The 25756-nt window shown below is 32.1% G+C and overlaps 1 protein-coding gene across 1 annotated transcript in view; it reads right to left on the reverse strand.

Annotated features, from left to right (window-relative positions):
* LOC106073433 (multidrug resistance-associated protein 1-like) overlaps positions 1-25385 on the reverse strand; it is a 41973-nt gene extending 16588 nt beyond the window's left edge. The window contains exons 1-21 of the mRNA XM_013233986.2: positions 25205-25385; positions 22260-22335; positions 21528-21710; positions 20370-20498; positions 19184-19312; positions 16593-16712; positions 16412-16473; positions 15806-15940; positions 14719-14931; positions 13091-13268; positions 11996-12164; positions 11058-11209; positions 10437-10574; positions 9596-9742; positions 9066-9150; positions 7779-7845; positions 7077-7203; positions 5450-5626; positions 3658-3825; positions 1671-1857; positions 99-171 (exon numbers count right to left, since the gene is read on the reverse strand). Of these exons, the coding sequence (XP_013089440.2) occupies positions 99-171; positions 1671-1857; positions 3658-3825; positions 5450-5626; positions 7077-7203; positions 7779-7845; positions 9066-9150; positions 9596-9742; positions 10437-10574; positions 11058-11209; positions 11996-12164; positions 13091-13268; positions 14719-14931; positions 15806-15940; positions 16412-16473; positions 16593-16712; positions 19184-19312; positions 20370-20498; positions 21528-21710; positions 22260-22325 (2705 nt within the window). The 5' untranslated portion in view covers positions 22326-22335; positions 25205-25385. The remainder of the gene's footprint in view (positions 1-98; positions 172-1670; positions 1858-3657; positions 3826-5449; positions 5627-7076; positions 7204-7778; positions 7846-9065; positions 9151-9595; positions 9743-10436; positions 10575-11057; positions 11210-11995; positions 12165-13090; positions 13269-14718; positions 14932-15805; positions 15941-16411; positions 16474-16592; positions 16713-19183; positions 19313-20369; positions 20499-21527; positions 21711-22259; positions 22336-25204) is intronic.
* Positions 25386-25756: the final 371 nt, after the last annotated feature.

Here is a 25756-nt window from a genome sequence, read left to right on the forward strand (position 1 = left end):
GAAGGGTTGTAATGAAAAGGAAACCAGAAAAAGGAACTTTGAGAACTTAAAGTATCAAACAAAGCGGACTTCATTCTGGAGACAAGGCAATCACTTACGAAGAAGACAGCCGTCTCAGTAATTTGCTTGCTGTACTGCTTTCTTCATCATCTTTGTCTTTAGCATCAGAAGCTGAAAGAACAAAGTAAATGAATAATAGATAAATTAATAAGAATTTCTTATATTGAATAAAACATTAAATTTAGAAATTGTATAAAGGTGAGAAATATTTTTTGTGTGCTAACAAACCATCATCATCATCATCAAACTCCATTTCAGTGAGGGCTTGAGAGGCTCAAATCCTCTCTTGCAAAAGCCCTGGACAGAAACCCTGCTGTATTGCGTAGTGCATACATGTCACCATACAGGTTGAGAATTTTTTATTTCCCAGATCAGTCAGCAAGTCTGGGGCAGTCAAACAGAATATGAGGCACGGTTTCCTCTTATTCCCCGCAGCGGGGACACAGCAAATCGAAATTTGGCCATAGCCGTGAGAAATATGAGCTGACAGGACAGTGGCATGTCCTACACTGTGTTATAATAGCTTGCTCAAGCCTGGACAGCCTCCACCACAGGGAAGTGCTGTCAAAATGCCTCATGCGCTCTTAGACTCCACAGGCTTTTTGGGACTTGTCCCAACACTCAAACCACTTTTCCATTTCTGCTTTTTGAATTATAGACAGAGCATGATGGAAACTTAAAGCCTGTTCAGTAGGTGGAATTAGCCCTCCTTGGTGGGCCAAAGAGTCTGCAATAGTGCTGCCAGTCACACCTATGTGACTCGGTACTCACTGCATTATCACAGGGGTGCCATAGCGTTGCTTTATGCTGTGTGAAGCCATGATGATAGTGTAGATATTGAGGGGCCATGGTCCAGGGCTTTGCAAAGCCTGTAGTACAGGTTTTGAGTCAGTGACCACAACAATCTGTTTTGCCCTCAAATGTCCCTCGCCGAGTTGAGAGTCAATGACTTTTAAGGCTTCACAGATTGCCATGGTCTCCGCATCAAAACTGCAAATACTACCACATGGTCCAAAGATTTTGACTGAGTCAGAGCCAAGAAAGTCGATGTAGGCTCCATAGCCTGCTCTTCCAGAATCTATCAATGCAGAACCATCAGTATATGCAAAAATGGCACTGGACTTGAAGGCGTTAATGGTCTCCTGTGCTAGAATTTGAAGATCGTTAGATGAACGACTTAGCTTAGTGGCATTAGGTTCTACTAGTTTCAAGCGTATGTCTGGGGTCATTGGGCGACTCCAAGCGGGAAGGGGGTGAAAACATTGAATGTTTTGTCAGTTGGTGGAGTTGGTTGGTGTCAGCTTTATCAGATAGTCTAGTGGCATGATGCATAAAAGTAAAAAGATTGAAAGTTAAACATAAAGTCAAATAATAAAGTGAGCCAGTACCTCAGAAACTAGTATAGTACCTTATGACTTTCAAGAACTTATACTGTAAGTTTATTCTCAACAAAGTGGATTCACGGTTTAGTGGATTTTTATATTTTATGACAGTCACCAAAATACCAAACTTGTTGCCATATACAAAATCACTGCAAGGAGGATTTATGACATTACCTAAGTTGAAAAATAAAAATTCCTTAAGTTGAAAAATAGTGACATAGTACTCACACTCAATGCTAGAAGTTTCAGCCTCATTCTCCTGCGTCATGTAAGTGGCGATTAGTTTGGAGAATGGACCCCTGTGCGACATAAGTTCATCATAGCGCCCATCCTCAGAGATCTCCCCTGCTGTTATCACTAAAATGTGGTCAGTAAATGGAAGGTAATTGATTCGATGTGTGACTAGCACTCGCACCTGATCAGGAATTAAAAAAAAGGTCAAAACAAGGAACAAAACAGATACAAAAGACAACTTTCTAAATTAGTGTGATTACCTTACATAGTATTGTCCATTGATGCCACTCTATACTAAATAAGAAATACGAATTACAATAAGATAGGAAAAAGTTTAAATGAAAAATATCATTCTTGAGAATTTTTACCTGAAACAATTACTTCTAGAAAACATAAAAACATTCAGTTTATTTTACAAGTAAAGTTCACACAACCTGTCCTCCCCCCCCCCCCCCCCGACACATCGTGTTAGATAAAAACAAACTCTACTGATGACAGCTAACTAAATAATGATGCCTGTCAATATGTTTTATTTTTCTCACCAGCCAGCTGCCATTTTCTACTTCTATTTTCACCTAACGATTAACTGAATTTCTGAGTGTTCTAAGGTTATAGAGCTATGAGAGCTAAAAAAAATTTACTATGTTTTTAGCTCTGTTTTTCTCTTTAAAAATTTTGAGTCTAAACTAAAAAGAAATAAATAATTATGGAACTTTCCTTACATTGTTTTAAATTAAGGACAACTGAGAACTAAGAGACTGTTGCGACTGTTGACCTTTGAGTGGCTAGTGAATGCTTATGTCTGCTAATTATCTGAAAGATCTTTCTTGTTTAGACCTCGATGGTCTAGTTGTTTGTTTGCATGACACTGCATTGCTGCTAGGCAGAGTTGTCAAATCAGATGGTTCATGCTTTGTGCCCCTGGTCAATGCAGTCCATTATTTTGTTATATTTGATTTACCATTTTCTATCATAAAAAATGTGTTCCCTAGTGCTGCCTTTATATATGTAATATATATGCATCATTAATTGTTTCAGCATTTAGCTTCACATATGTATTTACCATTACAAGTAAGATCTAAGCTCAAGTTTTTAATTTACTTTTTTTAATATTTCAGATTTTCTCCCAAGCTTTAAAAAGAGATCTACTTCTGGTGGGATTTGTTGTCAATAATTTACATTATTAAGAATGCCATTTGTTACACATTGGTTAATGTGATGAATAGGTTTCACTCTTTATGTGTATTTGGTACTGCATGATGTGAATGCTTTTATAGATGTAACCAGCCAAGTAGAGGAATAACATTAGAGATAATAGTGGCTAACATTCTTGTGTTGTTTGATGACCATGCTGACTCTCCAGAATCAAAGAACATTGCATTTTCTTTTCAACTAATTTAGCAAAGGAGAGAGACAACAGGGAGGACAAATTCTAATTAAACAATGTCTTCTGACAGAATTGCAACCAATGGCAGATCTTTGATGTCTTTCTGTAACAAATAGGGTGAGAACTCTGAAGGTAACAGACAAACTGTGGTAGATTTACATATTAAAAAAAGAGCTGTCTATCACAACAGGAACCATCTGCGGTATCATGACTAGTTTTTAGCTGGATATTCTGGGATCAAATAGGTCTCACCAGCCATAAACAAAGACATAAAAGGCCTGATCAGCACTAAGCCTCCTTGATGACATAAGTGGTCCTCATTATCAGAGATAAAAAATGTTAATGTGGTATTTGGTTGATCAAGTATTAACAACTCAAAATTTTAACTCTACTGGTCTTGATCTATTTTTAAGCTTGTACCGGTATCTAAAAAATACATGATTAAAGCTAAAGCCAACATACCACCTTAGATTTAATATCAGTATTATCAATTATTACATTACTTGTTTAAAATCTTTTCAAGACTAAAGATTTCTATGGTAATATAAGAAGGTTTAACCAATACTAAACCTTCTATTATATACATAGACTTACTTTGCCAGCAAGAAGCCCCTTGGCACCAATCACATTGTCAAAGATGTGCTGACCAACATGAGCATCCACAGCACTGAGAGGATCATCCAGAAGATAGATGTCTGCCTGGGCATAGACTGCTCTAGCCAGTGCTACCCTCTGCTTCTGTCCACCAGATAAGTTAATTCCCTTTAATAAAAACAAATGGATCATGAAACAATATGTCAAGGACACAAGAGACAAAGTCTACTTAAAAGTCTAAGTGTAATATGTAGTTGTACGATGGCTGTCTGACTTTGATAGGTAACTCAGAAGATGTTTGATTGTCATCTACTGGCGTATTAGATGAGTTTAAAACTGCTAAAACAACAAGACCTATCACAATAACAAGATGAAGGACTAAGTCAAGATCGTTAGATACTTGAATGAAGTTTTAGTCTCCGTCTGTGATATAATGTTTTCACCTTGAATTCCTCACATCAACTGAAGAATATTAACATAAACAAGCTATACCCCACTATCTGTGACATCACTAAATGTCAGGTTCAAAGTCCGTCAACTATAGTGCATCTCTGTACTAAGTGCCTAACAAAAGGCAGAAAAATATTTTTTTAAAATGTTGGCTATTAAAACAAAAATTAATTGGATAGGTTGACAGAACAGGTAAAATTTTCTAAAAAAAAACAAGCAACATAGCATGATTATTTTTAACAACCCTAGAGTTAGTCATTTTAATTATAATGATTGTGATACAGTATAGTATGATACAGTATACTGTATTAAAAAAACAACAACAGACATTCAAATTTGTTCATAACTAAATCCCCATCTGCCAATGGCTTATTACAATAATTTAATTAATGTACCAATGTTAACAAACAAGCTGTGTTGTCTAAGGCATTTGGGAAAACTATTACATACAAATAACATACATAGAATATTTGTAATTTGTACTTCATAAGAAGTGTCTGATATAAAAAGATATTCTTTTAGGAAAGTAAAACATTTTTGTAAAATAAAAATATCTTTTTTTTTTGTTAAATTTAAATTTGATAAATAAGAATGAGTGAGAGACAGTGCAGTTGTATACGAAAATACAAAAAGAGTTCAATCATATAGAATTGAATTGGGAACCTGACAAACCACTAAATTGACCATCTGATTGTCATGGATTTGAATGATGATGGAGAAATTGGAGATTAGAGATCTTAAACAGCATTTATACGTTCATGGGGTTAGTGACAACAAGTTGAACTAAAATGCAAATAATTATTATAACCTTTATAAGTTGTTGTTTTGTTTTTTTCACATCGGCACACTTTAGGCCATGTTGTGCCCCTGACCTTTATAAACTAAACTAAACACCTGGTCACAGAAAACTGAACAATACTTTCATATGCATACTTGATCTAACCTAATTATAAAGAAAAAGATGAGAACTATTATTTTTATTTTATCTCCCTTAAAAGGTTCAAACTAGATTTTAACATAAACAATATGTGCAATCTCATCCTTTCTGCATAGCTAAGAAGTTAAATTTGCATTTTTAAAAACATCATTACATGAGTAGGTTAGCAGTTTGGTTAGCATGATCTCTGAGTTTCAAACTAGATTTTAACATAAACAATATGTGCAATCTCATCCTTTCTGCATAGCTAAGAAGTTAAATTTGCATTTTTAAAAACATCATTACATGAGTAGGTTAGCAGTTTGGTTAGCATGATCTCTGAGTTTCTTGTTTTACTTTTTGCTTTGAATCTTTTAGTCTCTTAGCTGATGTAACCTTATGAAAATAACAAACAATTATGCTTACTCTTTCGCCTATCTCTGTCATATCTCCAGCAGCAAGTATTTCTAGGTCAGGTCGGAGGGCGCAAGCATCAAGACACTGGCTGTACAGCTTATCCATCAAAGGCTTGCCAAAAAGAATGTTGTTTCTCAGAGTATCATTCTGAATCCAAGCTTGCTGTGACACGTAGGCCACTTTACCCTATTGTGATGTAACACATGGCATTTGAGACACAGACATATGTATAGACATATCATTCTAAATAAAGACTTTCTGATACCTTGGTAAATAACACCTAGAATTGAATCATCTTTGTCCATTGCAGATTCATCAAGAGTAGTGAAGGACTAAAATGTGTGAATTTGTAAAAGGTCAACAATTAAGCCTCAACAAAAGGTTTAGAGATTAAATAAAATGATCTAAGGGAAAGAACTGCCATTTATCTCAAGATTGCAGAGTTATTAATTAATTACTAGGCCTACCTATTGATTAGTGTTTGGATTGATTCATGTATTGTCATCAACCATGAATAATTATGCAAAATTTTATCTTGATGTAAGAACGGGAAGTGGGAGAAAAAAAAAGGGAAAAAGGGAGGGGGGAATAAATCAATAAATACATCAACAATGGATGGGGCTGCCACTGAAAGAGGTTCTATTTAAGGCAAAAGACAAAGAGGAATGGAGAAAGACAGTCGACAAATCTTGCATGGTGCCCCAACGGTCCAACAGACTAAGGGATAGGTAAAGTAAATAAAAAAATCAACATCTCTCATTAAGTAGCACTTATTTCCCTTATTTTAATCTCAAACAAAATAATTAAGTACCAATAATTAATCAACTGAGTGGTTCTTTTTTTTTTTATTGATATTGATTCAAGTTTTGTCAGGTACAATGAATAATTGTGCAAAGTTTCAACTTGATCCAAGAATGGAAAGTAGCAGAAAAAACATGTTCAAACTTTTTACCAGACAGAAGGACAGAGTGAGTTGATATAAACTTTGTAAAAATAAAATAAATGCATTACATCATAGAATATGCATGATACTATAACTCTGAATCCATGGCTTCAGTAAAACATAGCCTACTGTGTTCGGGATAAGATGACATTTGCCATTATGTATATTTGACACATAATTCAAACCAGGATTGCTGTATGTCTTTAAAGAAATTCTAATCTACTGTGTTCAGTGGAAATTCACAAAAGACCATCAAAATTTGGGAAGCATACTAAAAACAAATGAGGAATTCCTCATCACTGAAATAAGACAATTGAAAAAAATACTTCTTTTTGCTTTCTAATTCCTTCCAAAAAAAATAGATGTAGGTATAATCAGACATCTAAGAAGGTACTATAGAGTGGGTTATAACTACATCTGTTTCAACTAATCGAAATTCAATTGCTTTTGTCCCAGTGTATTATTTCATAATGAGCTTGCATCACACTCAGGTGGGAACAGATAGGTCACTACATCATGACCTTCTTATCCAGTTTGACACTGTCACACACAAGTCACTCTACTAGATAACATAAATATTGACATTATCAGCATATAATAATTCTATCATTCAGACTCCAGATTGCTGTAACACATATACCACTTATCCTAACTTACTAGGCCTGACAGAAGTCAAGGTCTTGAAGGGCTCACCTTAAGAATGACCTGTCCTTCAACCTTCTCCAAGTCTCCCAGCATGGCAGACAACAAAGAAGATTTTCCACTTCCTACCACACCAACAACTCCCACCAAACTCCCATCCTCTATGCTAATATTTATGCTGAAAGAGTTGTAAAAAGATATGCAAACATTATATCTTGGAATGCATCAAAAAAAAAAAAAAACTCCATGAAACAGAAATTAAAAATATAATTAGCAGATAACATAGTGTGTTTATGAGTGTTGTTCCACTATTTGTCACATCTTTAAGATTTTCAAAGCCACACTTTCAAACAATGTCTTCAGGCTAGTAGTTTTGCAATACTTCTTTTTCTAATAACCTGAAAGTCACAGCATAGACATGCTCCATATTGAGGCTGCAGTTACAGCCAATACAGTGTATAAGTGTGTAGGTTCAATGTGCTTAGGACTTGCCAAGTATTTCTCTGAGGAGGAACCAGTTATCAATTTCTTAGAACCTTAAGATAAAAAAAACTTTTATTTATTTCCTTTTTAAGGCTTTCTAAGCTTTTGCCTGCTGCCTCATCTTTCTTCCCATTACCACACAAGATAGGACCCATTCAGAAATTATATTTAATACACTGGTATCCTCCCTATGGAAAAATTTTTTCTTGGTTTTATTTATTAATGCTGCATATGTAGGTGTTTTTTTTTTTAAATATCTTATTGACTTACTTTTTTAATGTAACGGGTCCATCAGGGTTCCACATAAATGTGCCATTCTCTATGGTTATAGCATGATCTAAACAAGAAATAATGTTAAAAATATAGAACATAGATGTTGGTGTATAGGTTATATTATTGTAGCACCAATTCTTGTAACCTTCTTTGTTGCATTGCTTTCTAGCTTATGGAGTTTTTCTGTTATTATGCTGATGTAATGTTTCTTTGCGGTTTGTCTGTGTACCTGTTTAGGGTCATTATCTTAAGCATTACTGCATTTTGTAGTTGTTTCGATGCCATAGTGTATTAGAATAGACCCTTCAATTTGTTTTTCTTGTGTTTCTACAGGGAGTTAGTGATGGGATTGTAGATTGAGTCTACACTAGAATCAGCAGTGGGCCAGTGGTGTGCGTTTGTTGTGCAGAGGCTAAATACATACTAATGTGTTGTGTTGGTATTATGGAACAGCAAGGTGCAGAATGCTTAATTGACTATTAACGAAATATCTATAATATAATATTTGTGACATTGTTAAGTTCAATAATAAATCATGTTATCATTTTAACCATTGTAAATAATTTCATCTTATTAAATATTATATTGATATGTTCACATCTAGTAAATTATTTATTTTACGTAAGAGGATACATGTTGAATGTCAAGGGCCCGGGCCAACAAGCTAAAACACAAGGCTTAAAATACAACCCTGACAATAGATGCTATCAGTCTTTATTATTTAAAGACACTGATATTAAATGTATGTAGAAAAAAGAGTTTAAAACAAAAGGAAAGTGCAGTAACTAGAAAAATAAAACTATTTTAGAAAGACAGAAATTTAAAAGAACTGCTAGAATAAAAAAAATCAAATGGTATCAAACATTAACTATCAAGTGATAAGTTATAACATTCTTTCTACAATACTGGGCATTAGGTGGCCTGAGAAATAGCCACAGATATAAATTAAAGAAAAGCCAACCAAAGACCAGGACATTAAAAAAGTAGAACAAAATAGGTTATTTCAAGTGTGAACCAGCAGATAGTGAGACAAAAAAAGAAATTGGACAGACTTAAAAAGCTTAAAAGAGACCTGGGATTAGTAAGACTGAGTCTTTACCAACTGAAAGGGGGCTGCCTAAAAACAAGAGTTCCTTGTAGAGGTGTAGTTGCAACCCTGTGCTCATTTAGTACTAAGGTTATGTTGTAAGTATTAAATTAAGAGCTGAACTCCTAAGTCTTCTGCTATTAAGCTGTTTCCAATAAATCAGAACAACTAATCCTAAAGATAACATATTGTAATACCTGCTTGTTCCACTCGTCTGACATTATGGGTGTTGAGATCATCATGACTCAAAAACTTCTCTATTCTCCTGGCAGAAATGTAAGCCTGCAGAAATAACAACCACATCAAATTTACAAGTGAAAAAAATATTAAACTATACAGCAAATCATATGTGACATTTCACAAGAACTATAATATTGATCTTCAGCCAGGACAAGTTACCGTATTCTAGTCTCATCCAAGATTCAAACCAAAGACTTACAGATTAACAGCCCAGCACTTAAACACTCCATTAAGGCTCTTGACTCAAATTAAAATCTAATTGCCCATAAGATATTTAATTGAAGCTAAGAAGTCACAAAAGAGTAAGCAGAACCAACACTATGTAAGGCAGTGCATAACAACTGAAAAAAAAAAAAGCTTTCTACTTTCTATGGCACAGACTGCAGGTTAGAAGAAAGAATTCAAAGTTCCTTAACTCTTATGATCCAAAATATATCATAAAAAAAATTAGGTGAAAATAAAAGCAGCAGACATGAACAGAACCCACCTTAATCACATCAGATAATATCATGGGTGCAAAGTTTATGGCATATCGCAGAATATCAAAGAGAGATATGGCTACAAATGCTGTCTTGGGGTCAAGATAGTGGTCCTCTGAGATGTACACATATGTCAAAAAGGTTAAGAGTGACACCTAGGATGAAAATAAGAAAACTATTCTTATAAATCTTAAGGAAAACAATGTCACATAAATTAAAACTGTATTAAATAAAAACTTGATACAGGTACCCCTCGATTGCAAAATAATGCCAATCTTCATTTTTTACCATGAATACCATGTGGGTCTATTTAAGTTCCAAGCAACAAGCTAAATAAAACAAAGTTCAGAAAACGCAAATTCAGATCTTGATACTTTTAATTTAAATAAAAGAATCCCCAAACAATGTTATTTTCATAAATATCAGATTTAAACAAGATGTTGAAATAATCATCTAATAAAATTCCAACTTAATGTCTGAAGCATAACATGTAACTCAAGGTATAATTTCTAACATGGACAAGTGGACAACTGTAGTCAAACTGAATTTTTATTTGTTTAACCAAAATAATTATCTTCTCTTTCTTATCTTATCTTAGATAAAAAAACAGTAATTAATATATATCATATTCATCTTAGATAAAAAAAAGTAATTAATATATATCATAGTCATTTTTTTTGCCACAAATTTAAATCCCATTGTTAATCCAGGATACTTAGTTTAAGTCAGACATCTGAGAGCAGGTTTAGATTTGAAGTAGGCAACACTTAATGTTCAAATAACAGAATCAGTGCAAGTTAACTGGGTGTGGTTGACTACTAACATACATTGATGTCATTATTGACTCACAATATAAGGTGCCACTCCCCAAGACAGTGTGGTAATGGAGCTGATCAGAGCCAGTCCCCTCAGTTTTAGAAGCTCGTTGTTTCTCACATCAAGTATTTTTTTCTCAAAACTTTTTTCCCAGGCAAACAACTTTACAATCTGGAGAACAAAAGATAGCAAAATTTCTAAGCTTCCTATAATTATGGTGCGGAATAAAAATCTATCACAAGAGTGTTGAGCATAATGAAATTATGTCAGAACCTTTTCATGTTTCTGATGTGCAAATATTTAAATATCTCATCAATCTAAACATTATTAACATAGAAGAAAAAAAAAAGATTGCCCCTGCAAGTCTAACCTGAGAATTACTGCTCCACCTTTCCCCCAACCCAAGCTTATTTCTCAAAAAAAAAAAAAAAAAAAACTACTACTCTAATAATTCAAAAGTTTGATAAAGTAAGAAACAATCTGAGTAAAAAAACATCATTCTGTTGCAAAATAAGAATTGAATGCAAGGCTTTTTTTTACTGTTGCACAATAACCCCTACATACAGCTACTCCAAACCTGTTGCTGAGAAATATTTTACATAAAGAATATAGTGTATAGTTGGATTCCGTGAGTAAGTCCTAAAAAACACCTACTTTCATGCCAGTTAACAATTCATTCATCATCTTAAGCCTTTGATCTTTAAATGCCATGAGCTGTGTCTGGAAGGTTCCCATCTTGGAAGAAATCACACCATTGGCAGGGATTAACAGGATAAGAAAGGCAGCACCAGCAAACATGGAAATACCTTTGAACAAAAAAAGAGTTGCAAAGAAACAAAAACAATGAGGATGATCTGCATATTTACATTTCTTTACTGTCAAATTTCATGAGTGGGTTCCAAGTTTAAAAATTTATTCAGACTAATTTCTTATGTCCACAAACATTAAATTAGACCAGCATTTTATATCATGCTCAGTTAGTCATCAGGCTAGGGTCAAATCTCTTAAGTGGACAAGTAGGCGAGAGAAGATATCTGGGGAAGGTTTCCCTGCTTCCTTTAGGCAACACACAACTCAGATTGAGTCAGGTTTTGAACTCAAGCCCCCTTGATAGGTGGCCAAACAGTTTAGGTCTCTCAGCCAGACCCCACACGTCTGTTTGGTTTTAAACCTGATTTTTTAAAACTGCTACAATTAAGTAAATTGTATACAAGAAAACCATCATAGATAACTAAACAAATATTGCCAATAAATTAATTTCAAAAGTTATAATAGAAACTAGGTCCTACAGAGTATATAATAACCTGCCCAGTGTGCAGCCAAACATATTTCGGGCTCATGTAGCTCTCACCAGCCACATGAGGAAACACAAAACCCCAGCGGCAAAGCCCTCAGCCCCCTGGATGACAAAAGTGGTCATCATCCAACCACGATGGACGAACTATATAAAATTACTGTAGGTAGTACTATTATTTAAATTACATTAAGTACACTATTTAAAGACTGACATGTTGCAACACACAAGGAAAAGCTGTTCATACGTGTTCAATAGAAAAATGTAGGTTTGAGAGAAAAAAATGTCAGTCACAAACCTAAGACATTGTACAGCAAATATAAAGACACAGTTATCTGCAGAGGACTGGACCATATTGCCCACAAGTAACTCATAACACTCTCTATATTGGAAGCATCCACAGACATCAAATTGACCACTTCACCAATAGTAGACTCTTTTCTGGCTTGGTTATCCATGGTTAGTGACTGATACCCCCCGAAAATACAAGTGGGAAAAAAAAGAAGTAAAATGATTTGTAAATTTGTTCAACTAAAAATGCTGCAAGTAATTAAAAACAAAATCATACTGAGTACAATGCCAAAGCAATTTTCATAATTTCAATATACTTTCAACATAGGAATATACAGGTCAACCATTTTCATTTGAAGGTTTTCAAGATCAACCTAATAGACAAAGACTTTATAAAAATGTAAGCCAATAAAGTAACTAAAGTGGGGTATTTTTGGTTGAACATTTGAGATTATAAATTCATTAATATGTTTACAGTTTCTTTATAAAGTGTCTATTGAATTTCATAAGACTATCTATTACATGAAAATTATAACAAAGGAAATCTGAGGACAAAACATCAATGCAAAAAGACAATATATTTCATAAAAGATTCATATTTCATACCAAGTTTATTTCCAATAAATAAAACAAGAAAATGTTTAGCAAAGCTGTATGGGATCCTAAAAATTATATAAACACGAGCCGACCCCCCCCCTTTTTTTTCTGAGCCTCACTCAGTGTTAAGAGGGGTATCTCTAGTCAGAAATAAAAGAGTCATCTTGCCATGACTTTTTCATCGTGGTGTCAAGCATGGTTGGGCCACGAAGAGAATTATATATATAGATAATTTCTCATTTTTTCCCTTTTGATATTTTTTTGTTTTCCCTAATAAGAGTTTTCAACGACACTTAGAAAGTATGACATAAAGAAATGGATTGGCCTATTCTTTGCAGATTTATTGACAACAATAGCACTGAAGCAGATGATTGTGAAGTTGTGGAAAAGTCAACATTAGTTCCCAATGATCCTCCATGGTTAAGGGATAGTGGAAGAAGAAATAACAGAGAAGCAAAATGTTGTCTTTTTACATGAATATTCTGTATTTACCTGTCATTCATACCTTTCTGAATACTGAAGAAATAAGGGAAGCTCTCATTCTGAGCCCCAGTGAGCATGAATGATGGAACAGCTGATGAAAAAACAAAGACTGGAGTACTGTGGAAGTGAACAGAGCCACTGCTAAAATGTACCCATGCCACGACGCTGGAGATGAGCTAGAAACAAAATCCACTAATTCTCTGAAAGAAAAACATTTTTGTCAGGGTGAGGTATGGCGAGAGTGAATATGTTGCTTTGATATTTTGTTATGATAGTTATATCCCTTGTTTATGTATCCCCGAGGTTATAAAAGTGAGTAGTCTTGCACGTGTTATGAGCTGAATGATTTAGTCTTCGTTGAATGTGCGAGACTGTGTGTTAGTTAGTGAGGTCTTGTTCCCAGTCCAGGAAGCTTGTGTATTATTTTCTGACATTTAATATAATTGTGTGCTTCATTAAATATTAAAGTATTATCGTTATTCAATACAGTTGGAGTTAAAGTGTATCTAGTAGTAATTGTTCTTATTTGAGAAACCTTAACAAGCCAAGTTAAGGAAAGCAACAGAAATGAGCCCTGACAATTTTAATTTTGATCTTTTTATTTTTACAAAGATTATCTCAACTCACTCTGTCTGTCTGTCTATTGGTCTGTCTGTCAGGTAAAAAGTTTGTACACATTTATTCTCCCACACTCATTTTCTGATCAAGTTGAAACTTTGCACAGTTATTTATTGGCCAAGACAAGACATAATCAATTTTTAAAAAATTAACCCGGATCAATTAGTCAATTTACTGGTAATTAATTATTTTGTTTGATGCCAACAAGGGAAATTAATCCTTCAGTATTCACAGCTTTGGTTAAATATGTAGGGTTTTATCCCCTTAGATAATTGAACACATTATTTGTCCCACAACCATTCTTGGATCAAGTTGAAACTTGAAACAATTATATATTGTACTTTACAAAACATGAATCCATAAAAAAAATTAACAAAAGTCAATTTATTGTTGGTAATTATTTTTTTGTTAGATATCCAATAACTTCTACATGTTTGAAAGATAAAGTTGTAAATGCTAAGTTCTTTCCCTTAAATAAGCTTTTTTTTTTTTTTTAAAGGATTTGAAATATTTTGCTTGATAAATGATTTCTTGGATAATGACTCACAAAAAAAAGTAATTTATGTAAATCTATACATAGCTTAAATAAAAAAAAAATAGAAAGATTGTGTCATTTACTCAAACTATCTAGGTACCCAAATTAATTGTGCAATTCTTTTGAATCTTAAAAGAAACTGTCCAAAAGTGTGATATGCAAAATGTAATCAGTATAAGTAGTCTGTAAATAATTAAATTATTGTAGTATTTTATATTTATAGTTTATAATAGACCACTAGGGCCACCCCCCACCCCCATATTTATCATAAATTGGATTTAAGTTTTTATTGTTTTTATCATAAATAGGTTCAAAGTTGAAACATGATTCTACCATATTGATTGATGGAACAAAAATTGTATACCCAAGAAAAAATTGTATTTTACTTTTTGAATATATAATATTTTTTTTGTCTATCTGGAAGTGGAAGTGATTAGACAGTGGTATTTTGTGGTTATTAAAAAAGACATTTTTACAGTGGACTTGCAAGAACTTACCCTAGTAACAATGGGTTGGTAAGCAGCAAAATATCATAGAACAATTTCCAAGATTGGCTGATGAGGAGGTCCACACCAAATGCTTTAATAAATAAATAGTATAATAGTGATGGACCTGAAGGTTTCTTTTTGATGACTGACACATCTGCACCTGAAGCCACAAGCCTTGTTCTCTCTGTGGGCTCTTTTTGGTGAGTAACCTTAAACCTGGACCTGACAAAATAATAATCATTTAAAACAAATTAAAATACGAAGATTTTAAAATTCAGTAAGGTTGTTATAGCTGGAAGTGTTACAGGCAACAAACACTCCTCTACCTATTAAATGCATTTAAATAGCCTCTGACAACCAATCCAACTCTTAACCTTCACCTGTGGCTCATTAGGTTTGTTGGAATTATTAACAATGACAGGAGAAGAGGCAAAGGCAAGTGTCTGGCACCTAAAACCAGAAAGCTTCAGGCAGGAGGGGCTCATTAACCTAAGTTGGGTAACCTCCTAGGAGATGGAAACCTCTCCACAAACCTCAACTGCCTTGCAGGTAAGCCCCAACATGGACAAGACTTTGGGAGTCAACCCTGAGGAAAAAGGAGTCAGTGATCTTTAGGTAGCTTGTAGCGCAAACTATTACACTCTGGCAGACCATGCCATAGTAGTCTTACGTCTGAAGGCAGCCAATGAAAGTGAAAATTAATTCTTTACATTTTTGAAGCTAAAAACGCTTGCAGCTTAATATAAGGATCAAATCTTTATTTATTTTAGCAATAAGTCAAACTTTTTAATGTCAATTAGATATTTCAATCTCCTATCTTTTTCATTTCATTTGTTTACTATTGAGTACTAATATCGAATACTAATAATGATAATTAATTATCTTGCAGCATTGTAAGCATCAAACATTTAAATCTGCTGGAGAATGTCAAGCTGAAATGTCTATCTGAAAGTCAAGAAGTCATTTAATTAAAAATGTTATTTATCAGAACATCTTAACCCATTCCCAGTTCATTCCTATGAGTATTACAATACATCTAGCTCAAACACTCACTACAAATCACAGACTAAAAACAAACCCACAATCAATGTATTACTTTGCTTTTGATGCAGCCAACGCAGGTATCCAACAGTTTAAAAATCTCTTGATGACAATCTGACATCTATCCTTAGGTTGAAGGTCTGGAAGCCTCTGTTCTGTTATAGGTTCTTTGTACCCTTGCTTCATGAGTCTGAAAACACATAGACACAAACACTACTTATTAAGCACTTTGTTTTATAACTTTACTAAGGATCTGATTTTTAAAAAATATGAAAGAGGGTAAAGTTATTTTTTTATTAGAATTAAAACAATGTTTAAAGGTCATATAAAGATTTTTTAGTTATAATTTATAATTTACAATGTTGTACAAATGGCAAAGATTTTTCAATTGATTTTATTTTTTGTTTGAAAAAAAATAATTAATCATATTCCTGAAAACAACATTATTTTTCATTCTGATTTTTCTCTACAATAAGTATCATGAAACACTATTAACCCAGAAACTCAAATTTTGATATTGTTATCACCAATTTACAGCCTATTGAACTAGCTTGTAAACAACTTTTAAAATCCAATATTCAATCTGGATGTAAATGTAAATTAATATAAAAAAGACTTTTATTTCTATGTTTGATTATTTATGGGGGGAATAAAAATTTACCTTTCCAGCCACCAAAATGAAACACGAGAAGGAAATGATGCTGATAGCTCTGGACATGGTTGCTTGAAATGAGTAAAAGACATTTATTAATTTATTTCATAGTCCTTAGCTTATAACTAATACCTTGTATGTAATAATAATAATAAAAAAACGTAAAATGTCAACACATTTATTAAAATACCTTTTCCTTATATGAAGTGAAGTCAACTTTTTCTGCAAAGCAGTGCAGAAAAAACTCTATCAGATACATGAAGTACTGCATATAGAATACAATAAAGGCAAACTTGTCTTGACTGTATACCTGAATTAAAAAAATGAATAAATGTAAATGAAAAGATCTTAAATTTTTCAAACGCACTGTGGTGGAAGTTAAGCAATTTTGTTTAGAGTGATTGTAAACAGGGTAGCTATATATTTTTTTTAAAGTTTGTATGTTATACAAGCACTTTTTAGAAGTATAAAACAATTATTTTCTTAGTTGAAACAAAATTTCCTGCTATCATTTACTCTTAAGTAAAATACCATGTGAAAGTTTTAAGTCAATTTTTCAGTTAAAAAATTATATTTCAGCCTTTGGATGGCAGAAGAAAAAACAATTTTGGCAGAACACTTCACTATGACACTGATAAATACATTTTTACAAAGATGAAGGCCATAAAAACACAATGCCCAAGGGTACACCTAATTTTTAAGAATGTTGAGCATATTTTTGGCACTTTTCTAATTATGTTTTCTCAAGGCTACACTAATTAGAGGTTGTACAATTTTAAATTAAATCAGATGCATATTTTTTTTAATATCAATGTAACTTTTCTATTAGGGACTATTACCGATAGATATCCATGTTTGGAATTTTGGGGAGAGATGAAAAGAATAAAAGAAAAAGAAGTACAGGCCAAAGGCCCAGTATGAGATGTGTTGCAACACAAAAATCTAATCTCTTTATGTACAATGTTCATTAGTATATATTAGAAATAATTAAGTAAGAGTTTTAAAAAGTGGAATACAAAGGAAAATTCTTTTTCTTAATCTATATTATAAAGTAGAATGTGAGGTGTATGTATGTATGTATGTTACTTATAGACATCAAAACCGCTTGACCAATCTTGATAAAACTAGGCAGGAATGTTCCTTGGGTACTAACTTAGACCGTAGTGTATGTATTGTAGCCCTAAAAGAAACTTAAGACCCTCAAAAAAAAAAAAAAGTTGTCCGACTCTATTACAGCTATAGTATTTTATGGATCTAGGCCATTCTACAATGTTAACATGAGAAAAGATAGACAGGATTTAGACCTAGATCTAATTTTAAGAAATACACTTTGCGCAGATAGTTTTTTACTTTGACACATGAAAATACAAAAGTAAATCCATTGATTTTATTATATAATAAAATTAACCTTCAATTTTGTGTTTCAAAAGCATTTTTTCCATAAATTAGTTCCTTATGTTCCTGGCGAACATTCTTTCATTAGACAATACCGTAATGAATCGCGTACTAAATATTAATTCGTTTAATTGTTTAATTTATAATCCCATCCCTAGATCTAAAACTCTAATTCAACTCTAAGATGATAAAACTTCTCTTCGCACAGATAGTTTTATACTTTAACACATTAACATATTAATAAAAGCCCATTCATTTCATATTTTGATCAAATAAACATTCAAATTTGGTTTTCTAAAGCTACATTCGTTTACGAAAGCTGCGAAGCCGAGTTGAGATAGGCCTAGATCTATATTCATTCATGAATCGCGTACTAAAAATTATTTTGTTTAATTGTTCACTTTATAATCCCATTCATTGAACAAAGCTATCGCTCTTTTCGTTTTTAATAGATAAGAATGTATCGACTTTGGGTAAACCCATTTTCGCAAAACTAATTTTATTTTCGTAGCGAAAGAGAAATAACGTGAAAGGATCATTAGCTACGTTTAACATACATCTAAATCCAATCCACTAGATTATTCAAAAGCATTTTTTACATAAATTAGTTCCTGATATCTGTGACTACAGATTTCCTGGCGAACATTCTTTCATTACACATTACCAAATGGTTACACATTAACACATCTCTCTACTGAGTCTATTGCTAGGCCTAGGTCTAAAACTCTTATTGAACTCTAAGATGATAAAACTTCTTTTCACAAAGATAGTTTTATGCTTTTACACATAAACATACTAATTATTGTCCATTCATTTCATATTTTAATCAAATTAACATTCAAATTTGTTTTTCTAAAGCATTTTTAATACATTCGTTCGCTGTTCGCTAAAGCTGCGTAGCCGTGTTGAGATAGGCCTATATTCATTCATGAAAAAAAGTTCACACATGCGGAGCACAGAATGAACTCTATAAAAGCCAATTTTTAACTCTAGATTAGTGTAGATTTAGATCTATGTCTACCTCAAGATCTACTTTATACTTTAACACATGAACATACAAAATTAAGTCTATTCACCTCAAATTTTAATCAAATATATGTAGGCCTACAAGCAAATGTTTTAATTTTAAAAAAAATGGATTTAAGCCTATTAGCTATTTTGATTTGATAGCTTCATTCACACTATTTTTACATTGACGCATTCGCTTTACTTATTACATTATTATTTCGTTTAATTGTTTACAAAACACTCTCAGTGACTATATCGAAAGTAATGTGCAAATAAAGACCCGCGGGTCGTGGGTAACATATGTCTAGTATATTATAAAGTTTTTTCAAATCCTTACTTTGGTGGATATACAATATAAATTACTTCATTATTACTTACATTTGACTCGATGTAGGTATAAAAGTTAACAATATTGGACAAAATCAATAAAAGCCAAAATATAAATAGAACGCCAGATGTGACAAAATTTTTCTTCCTTTCCAGAATGACAAGAATAAGGGTTGCAACCTGTGGATAACAAAAAATAAGGGTATTCATGCTATGGATATGAAAATGTACGAATCCATTATGTCATTTCAAAAAGGTTGCAATTAGATTAAAATAAGGAAAATGAAAAAAAGTTAAAGTTTTACACACAAAAAATTTATATGCATATATTTTAAAATATAAACTTTAAACTAATCTCTAATCTAATATTTTTATCTATTATTAAAAGATATATTAAAACTAAACTTATTAACCATTTTCATACCACAAAATAGTAGTATTTCTTATTTAAATATGAGATTTAAGCTATAAGGGAATTTCAGAAAGTAAATAAATCAAGTTAATAGCAAAATGTCTACATAATGAATGCATTTTTCTTATTTCTATTTCCAACCCTAATAATCACTATAAAAATATAGCTTTCACATTCATAAATATATGAAATAATTTTAACTTTCTTGAATTTTAACGATCTATCAAAGGAAATTGAAAACATGCTTTAATTACATTTAATGGGTTTTAATTAAACAATAGTAATACATATTTGTTCCTGTTTTATAATTTCAGTTATGGTGCTTTAAATGAAAATGATGGGTTTGAGATAATAAATTATAGAACTTTGATTCAAACTTGAATAACTAAATGGATAAGCTTGATTTGAAGAATAAATAGGCACAATGATTCAAATTAAAACAATAAATGCACACAGAATAGAAAGCATATTTATTACTTACTCCCCCCACCTTTTTTTTACCCCCTATTCAAACTTCTCAATCTAAATCTTTAAAGATCATAAAGTTCTCTATTTTAATGTCCCTGAGCTATTTTAAGCTTTGCAGGTATAAACTATTGTGATTGTGAATGACTTCTATGGTTATTAGCAACAAGTATATGTCTTGTTATAAGATAATTGTAAATTGTAATGCAGTATTTAAAATTAAAATTTGAACTAAGATTTCTATTCTAAACAGGATTTAACTTATGAAATTTTTGCATCTACGCCACTGCATTTGATAATTAGATATAAAAATTTCTATAAGCCTTAATTTGTACAAGTCACAACAATTGGAAAACATACCAGTGTAAATGTCATAAGAAGAGGATCAAAGAAGTCTGCTTTGACATAATCTTCCCCTGAATACTTCTTCAGTGTCACAACATTGAGGATATTTATACCTGACAGCACTATCAATGAGCACAAGAAGATCTGTGGAAATACAAATTATAGACAAAACTTTCAAATTACTACCAATGATTTTTTTTTTGTAACAAAGCAGCAGTACATTGTAGAAGACTTCATGGAATCTTGTGATGGATAGACCAAACCCTTTGCAAGTCTATATCTAAGATCACAAGAAAAGCCTTCACCTGGAACCCACAAGGAAAGAGGAAAAAGGGACGGCCCCAACAAGGTGCCAAGATTTGGAGATAGATGCCAAGCAGATGGGCAAGACCAGGGGACAGTTGGAGAGTCTCGCACAAAACCGAGATGCCTGGAGAAAGCTGATTGGTGGTTCTTGCTCCAGACAGGACCACATGTAGAGGAGATGAGAGTAATTTTTTGCCAGTAAATATTGAAATAACTACACCCAAGTTAAGCAATTTTTAAATTAATTATCAAACTTGGTTGATAAAGTGAGTCATTTGTACTGAACATGCATAACTATAAAAATACTAACAATTAATTTAATAAAACATAAAGTAAATGTATTTTTGTTAATATATAAAATAAAACTTAAATAACAATGCCCTTGAAAATTCAATTGTAGAAATGAATTTTTCTTTTAAATCATAAAATCTTTGTTTGTAAAATGTTTTACATGTTTTGGATGTTCCTTCAGAGTTGAAGATAGTTTACTTCCTAGTCTATACCTCCAGCAGGACGACGGAAAATGGGAGCGGGCAGGGTTTGAACCTGGGACCATTGATAAATACAAACGACAGTCCAGCACGCAAATGGCACGACCAGGCAGCCATGATAGTACCAAAAATTTTACTCTGGTAATTTTTATTTCACTTATTTCTTATTGGAATGGCACCTTAATTTATTAGGGGAGCGGAAAAAAATGATTAACTGTTGTGCTGACTACTAGGTATCTTAGATTTAGAATATATGAACTATACTTCACATATCCTGAAAAATCTTTAAGGAAACTAGTTAGGAAGGAAACAGAGAAATGATGGAAGCAAAATTTATGAGCAATGTTGACTCAGTAGTCAATCACGATCTACTTACCAACTTTAAAAGAAAAAGCCAGCTGAACAAATTTTTAGGTGTGGAAGCAGGTCTTGATGCAATGTACCAAATATACACAGGAGCAGACAACCACAACCAGCCACAAGGAATCCAAACGAGCACAGTGTGTATAAAGCATTCTGTAAACTGGGGCCATTGACTCTCCCAAGTTAAATGTTCATCCTACAAAAAGATTTTTTTGGTGTTAATAACATGGATCCCTTTGAGCAATAATGGTGTAGATAGTTTTTTTTTTTGTTTAAGAGAATGTTTTCACTCAATAAAAGTAGCCCACTCATCACATTGAAATCTTAAAAAACTAAAGAAAAATTTTGGCAAAAAAAAAAAAAAAAAAAAAACTTTGTCAATCAACTCTCACCTGCCTCCACCCCCCACCTTTCCAAAATGTTTGTAAGAAAAATATTTAAAGAGAGAAGAACTTGTATTTTCAAACTCAGATAAATACTGGGGGAAAATATGTTATCATATTTAAATATTGGTTATTTTTATTCCTTTGATTACTAAAAAAAATATTTTTTTTACAACTTAGAAACTAGTGCAAAATGAAATACATTTGACTTTGATTTTTTATATATTTATATTATATTTATAGAAATCTAAAATTGTATTTTATGCTGACAATAATAATTTTGAAGAGTTCAGTTGCTCATTGTATGTCTTTACTTTTATCACAATTTTTACAACTCAGAAAGCTGCAAACAAAAATCTTACCCAAAAAGGATCAACACAAAAGCCATTTAAAGATGTAGCTGTTAAGTTGTTTGACTGCTCCATCATTTCTAATAATCTTCAGGAAAAAATATACATTATTTAAGTAAAACATGCCATAACAGTCATCAGTCTATTTCATGAGCTTAATCTCATGCACTCACTTTTATTTTAAAAATAAAATAGCATCCAAATGCCAGTGTCTGATTTACTGATTAATGCAAAATACTGAATGCCAACTAAATAAAAAAATTTATATGAATGTTAAGAAAATAGTTCAATTTATAATCTTTTTTTATTAGATATCTAGTTAGAAATATTGAATACATTACTGAAAAAATATGTCTAAACAATGCAATATATGGTATTTCCAGACTAAAGTCAGATAGTGGCTTGCAAGTGAACATTACATTATATCATATGAAGTTTATTTAAAAGATTTGAGAATGAAACAAAAAAATGTTGTAAGTCACTTATCAGAAATATTATTTACTATTATTACAACAAATGCAAGTCTTCTGAGTAGCCTAGAAATAAATATAGATACATTTCTTGATTGATCAGATACAAATTAATTCATCAACATGTGCCTATTAATGGCCTTGAAATATATATCTATTTTTTAAAAGATCAGTTGTAACATAACTAAACTTATCAAATGCTTTATTTAGAATAAAAATAATAATGGTCGGAAAAAAAAAATAATGTAGAAAAATGGCCAGACATAAACTGCATCTAATATATTTTTTTCCTGCAAATGTAGAAGGTTTAGCTTTAGAACAAAATAGCATAATTTACTAATCATTTACCATAACCTGATAGGCTATTGTCTTGTATAGGCTCTTTTTGCCCCTCCCCTTTACAATTAAGTTATAATGATATAGTTTACTAACCAAGCCCTAACCTAGATAATACTATCTAATCTAGATTTCAGATGCTTGTAGATAGTATTAATTATATCTAGAACTAGACTTTAGTTAGTAGAGTGTCATTACTAGATTGCTATTGTAGGTAACTCAACTAATACAGTTGTTTATTCACATGGGAATTTCACAAACACATAATAATGTCTGCCTTGAGCATAGCCTTTTCATCATTTATAATGCTATAGTAAATACATTTTCTTATTTTGTGACTATTTAGAATAATACTAATAGATCTACAAGTAAGTTAAGAAAGTAAGTACAACTTACTACTAGTCTGATGTAAAGTATGTACTAGACGTCTGACTCTAGTCTTTCTAATAGTACTAATGGTTATAATAGTATTACTACTATTATTATTAATAGTCTTAAACTGTTTTTTAGTTAATCAAGTTACAGATTCTGTATAGTGTATTTCCAATTCTATACTCTTAAGCAAGTAATTTTTATATATGTAAGTATAGTATATGTATATATATATAATATTATATATATTAAGATTTTCTTTACATTTTCAGGGTATATGTATATAAATGAGAAAAAAAATCTCAACTTGGCAACATTGCATAAACTCCAGGTCAACCTTTATATTGGTTTCAGCAAACATAACTCTACATGAGTAAGAATTGGAACTGAAGCCTACTTAATAGGTAGCCAAGCAACTCTTGTCACTCAGCCACACATCTGACAGTTTATACTTTATAGTAAGAATGATGCATAAAATGTAACATACAAGTTTTTTTTGCTTAATAATGAAAAAGAAAACAGAAGTAAAAAACTATATATGTTTACACACAAAAGATAAGAATTTTCTTAAGTTTTGATATGAATGATTTTAGAATGTGCCAATAGATGACTCCCTTCCCCTTTATGTACAACCAATGCAGTTTGACCCTTATTAGAATTTATTGTGACCTCGTAAACAAATTGATGGCAATTCTCCCTTCACCTTTATGTACAACCAATGCAATTTGACCCTTATTAGAATTTACTGTCACCCCATAAAAAAATTGATGGCAATTTTATATCTAATAGGTTAAGTATTCTTTTCTTAGCAAATGACAATTCCCAGTTTAGATAGCATAGTATGTTTAATATCTAGTCCTATTAAACAATAATATTTCACTTTGCGGATCAATTATTACTAAATATATAAATCCAAACATTAAAAGAAATTTTTAATTTACATTTAAACATTATTGCTTCAACTTTTTTGTCCAAAAATAGATTTGATGGAACCTTCTGAGAATTTACACTGCAAAAACTTTCTTACAAGCCAATAATAGGCCAATAGTTTTACACAAAAGAATTGAAAAAGATGCAATGTAAAATGGCACAACATGAGCTGCGTTTTTTCTAAACAGTAGGGGTACACAATTTCTATTCAAATTGACATGTGCAGTGACATTTAGAACTAACAGAACATAAAACTTAAAAACAACCCTTCGAATTGATATCGTTTCCGGATCGCATAACATAAAAAAAATGTTTCTAAAATGAGCTGGGGTAAATATCAATATATCTTGAAATCACGAATTATTCAACAGAGCGAGACTCTTGTCACCTGGTACTTTATTAGATAATAAGATAAGAGATAACTCAATAAGTATAAATAAGTAATAAGTAAGATACTATAATTACTGTCAGTATGAGTATTCTAGTACCAAATAATCTACCTTTGGCCGGGCTTTAGCCTCTAGTTTAAATTTAAATAGTCAGTTATGAGTTAATAAGTAAATTACTATAAATAGCTTAATAAGTTGACTATTATAATTTATATATTATATTATATTTATATTATAATAATTATATAGAAACTAAGAATCTTGTTGTTCTAGGCTAGTACTACTAGTAGACGTAGTCGTAGTAGTAGGCTAGCCTGTAAGTTACACTCAGCTCATACTCATAACTGTGTTACGAGTGTGTATGTAAGTGTAAGAGTGAGAGTGTAAGTTAAAGTTGTAAGTCTAGACTTTAGACTGGATATAGAATAATAGATCTATCTAAATTAGACTATAGATTTACCTTAAGTAGATCTAGATCACCAGTAGATCTATTCTTGAATAATTCAGACTCACTTTAACTAGATCTAGATAGACATAGAGTTAGATGAGTCTAGATAACGATTAATTATCTATTGAAGTCTATTCTCCTATGCTGGATGATCACTGGATCTTGTGTAACTTTTAACGCAGGAAAAAAAAAAGGTAAATAATTCTTACTCGTCATAATTTCATCCACTCTTAAAATATGTAGTTCAGTGGTTTGTTTGTTTTTTTAACTGTGAAAAGTTGATGACGAGGCGTGTTTAGGTTTATATACCACAGGCATGGGCGTAGCCAGGATTTTTTTTCGGGGGGGGGGATTTTTTTGAACCCCAACCCTCTTGCCCATAGCAGACTTTCAGGTAGCCTACATCAAAAAGATGCAAATTGCACATTTTTACAAACTATTTTGAGAACAATTTAGATCTAAAGGCAAAGTTGTGCTCGGATTCACAATAGTGCTTCTAATGTTTTACATTCGATCGTGATTGACGAAAATAGACTACAGAAATAGTTAATCATTTAGTACTAA

This window comes from Biomphalaria glabrata, chromosome 6 (genome assembly GCF_947242115.1).
Source record: "Biomphalaria glabrata chromosome 6, xgBioGlab47.1, whole genome shotgun sequence".
NCBI classification, from domain to species: domain Eukaryota; kingdom Metazoa; phylum Mollusca; class Gastropoda; family Planorbidae; genus Biomphalaria; species Biomphalaria glabrata.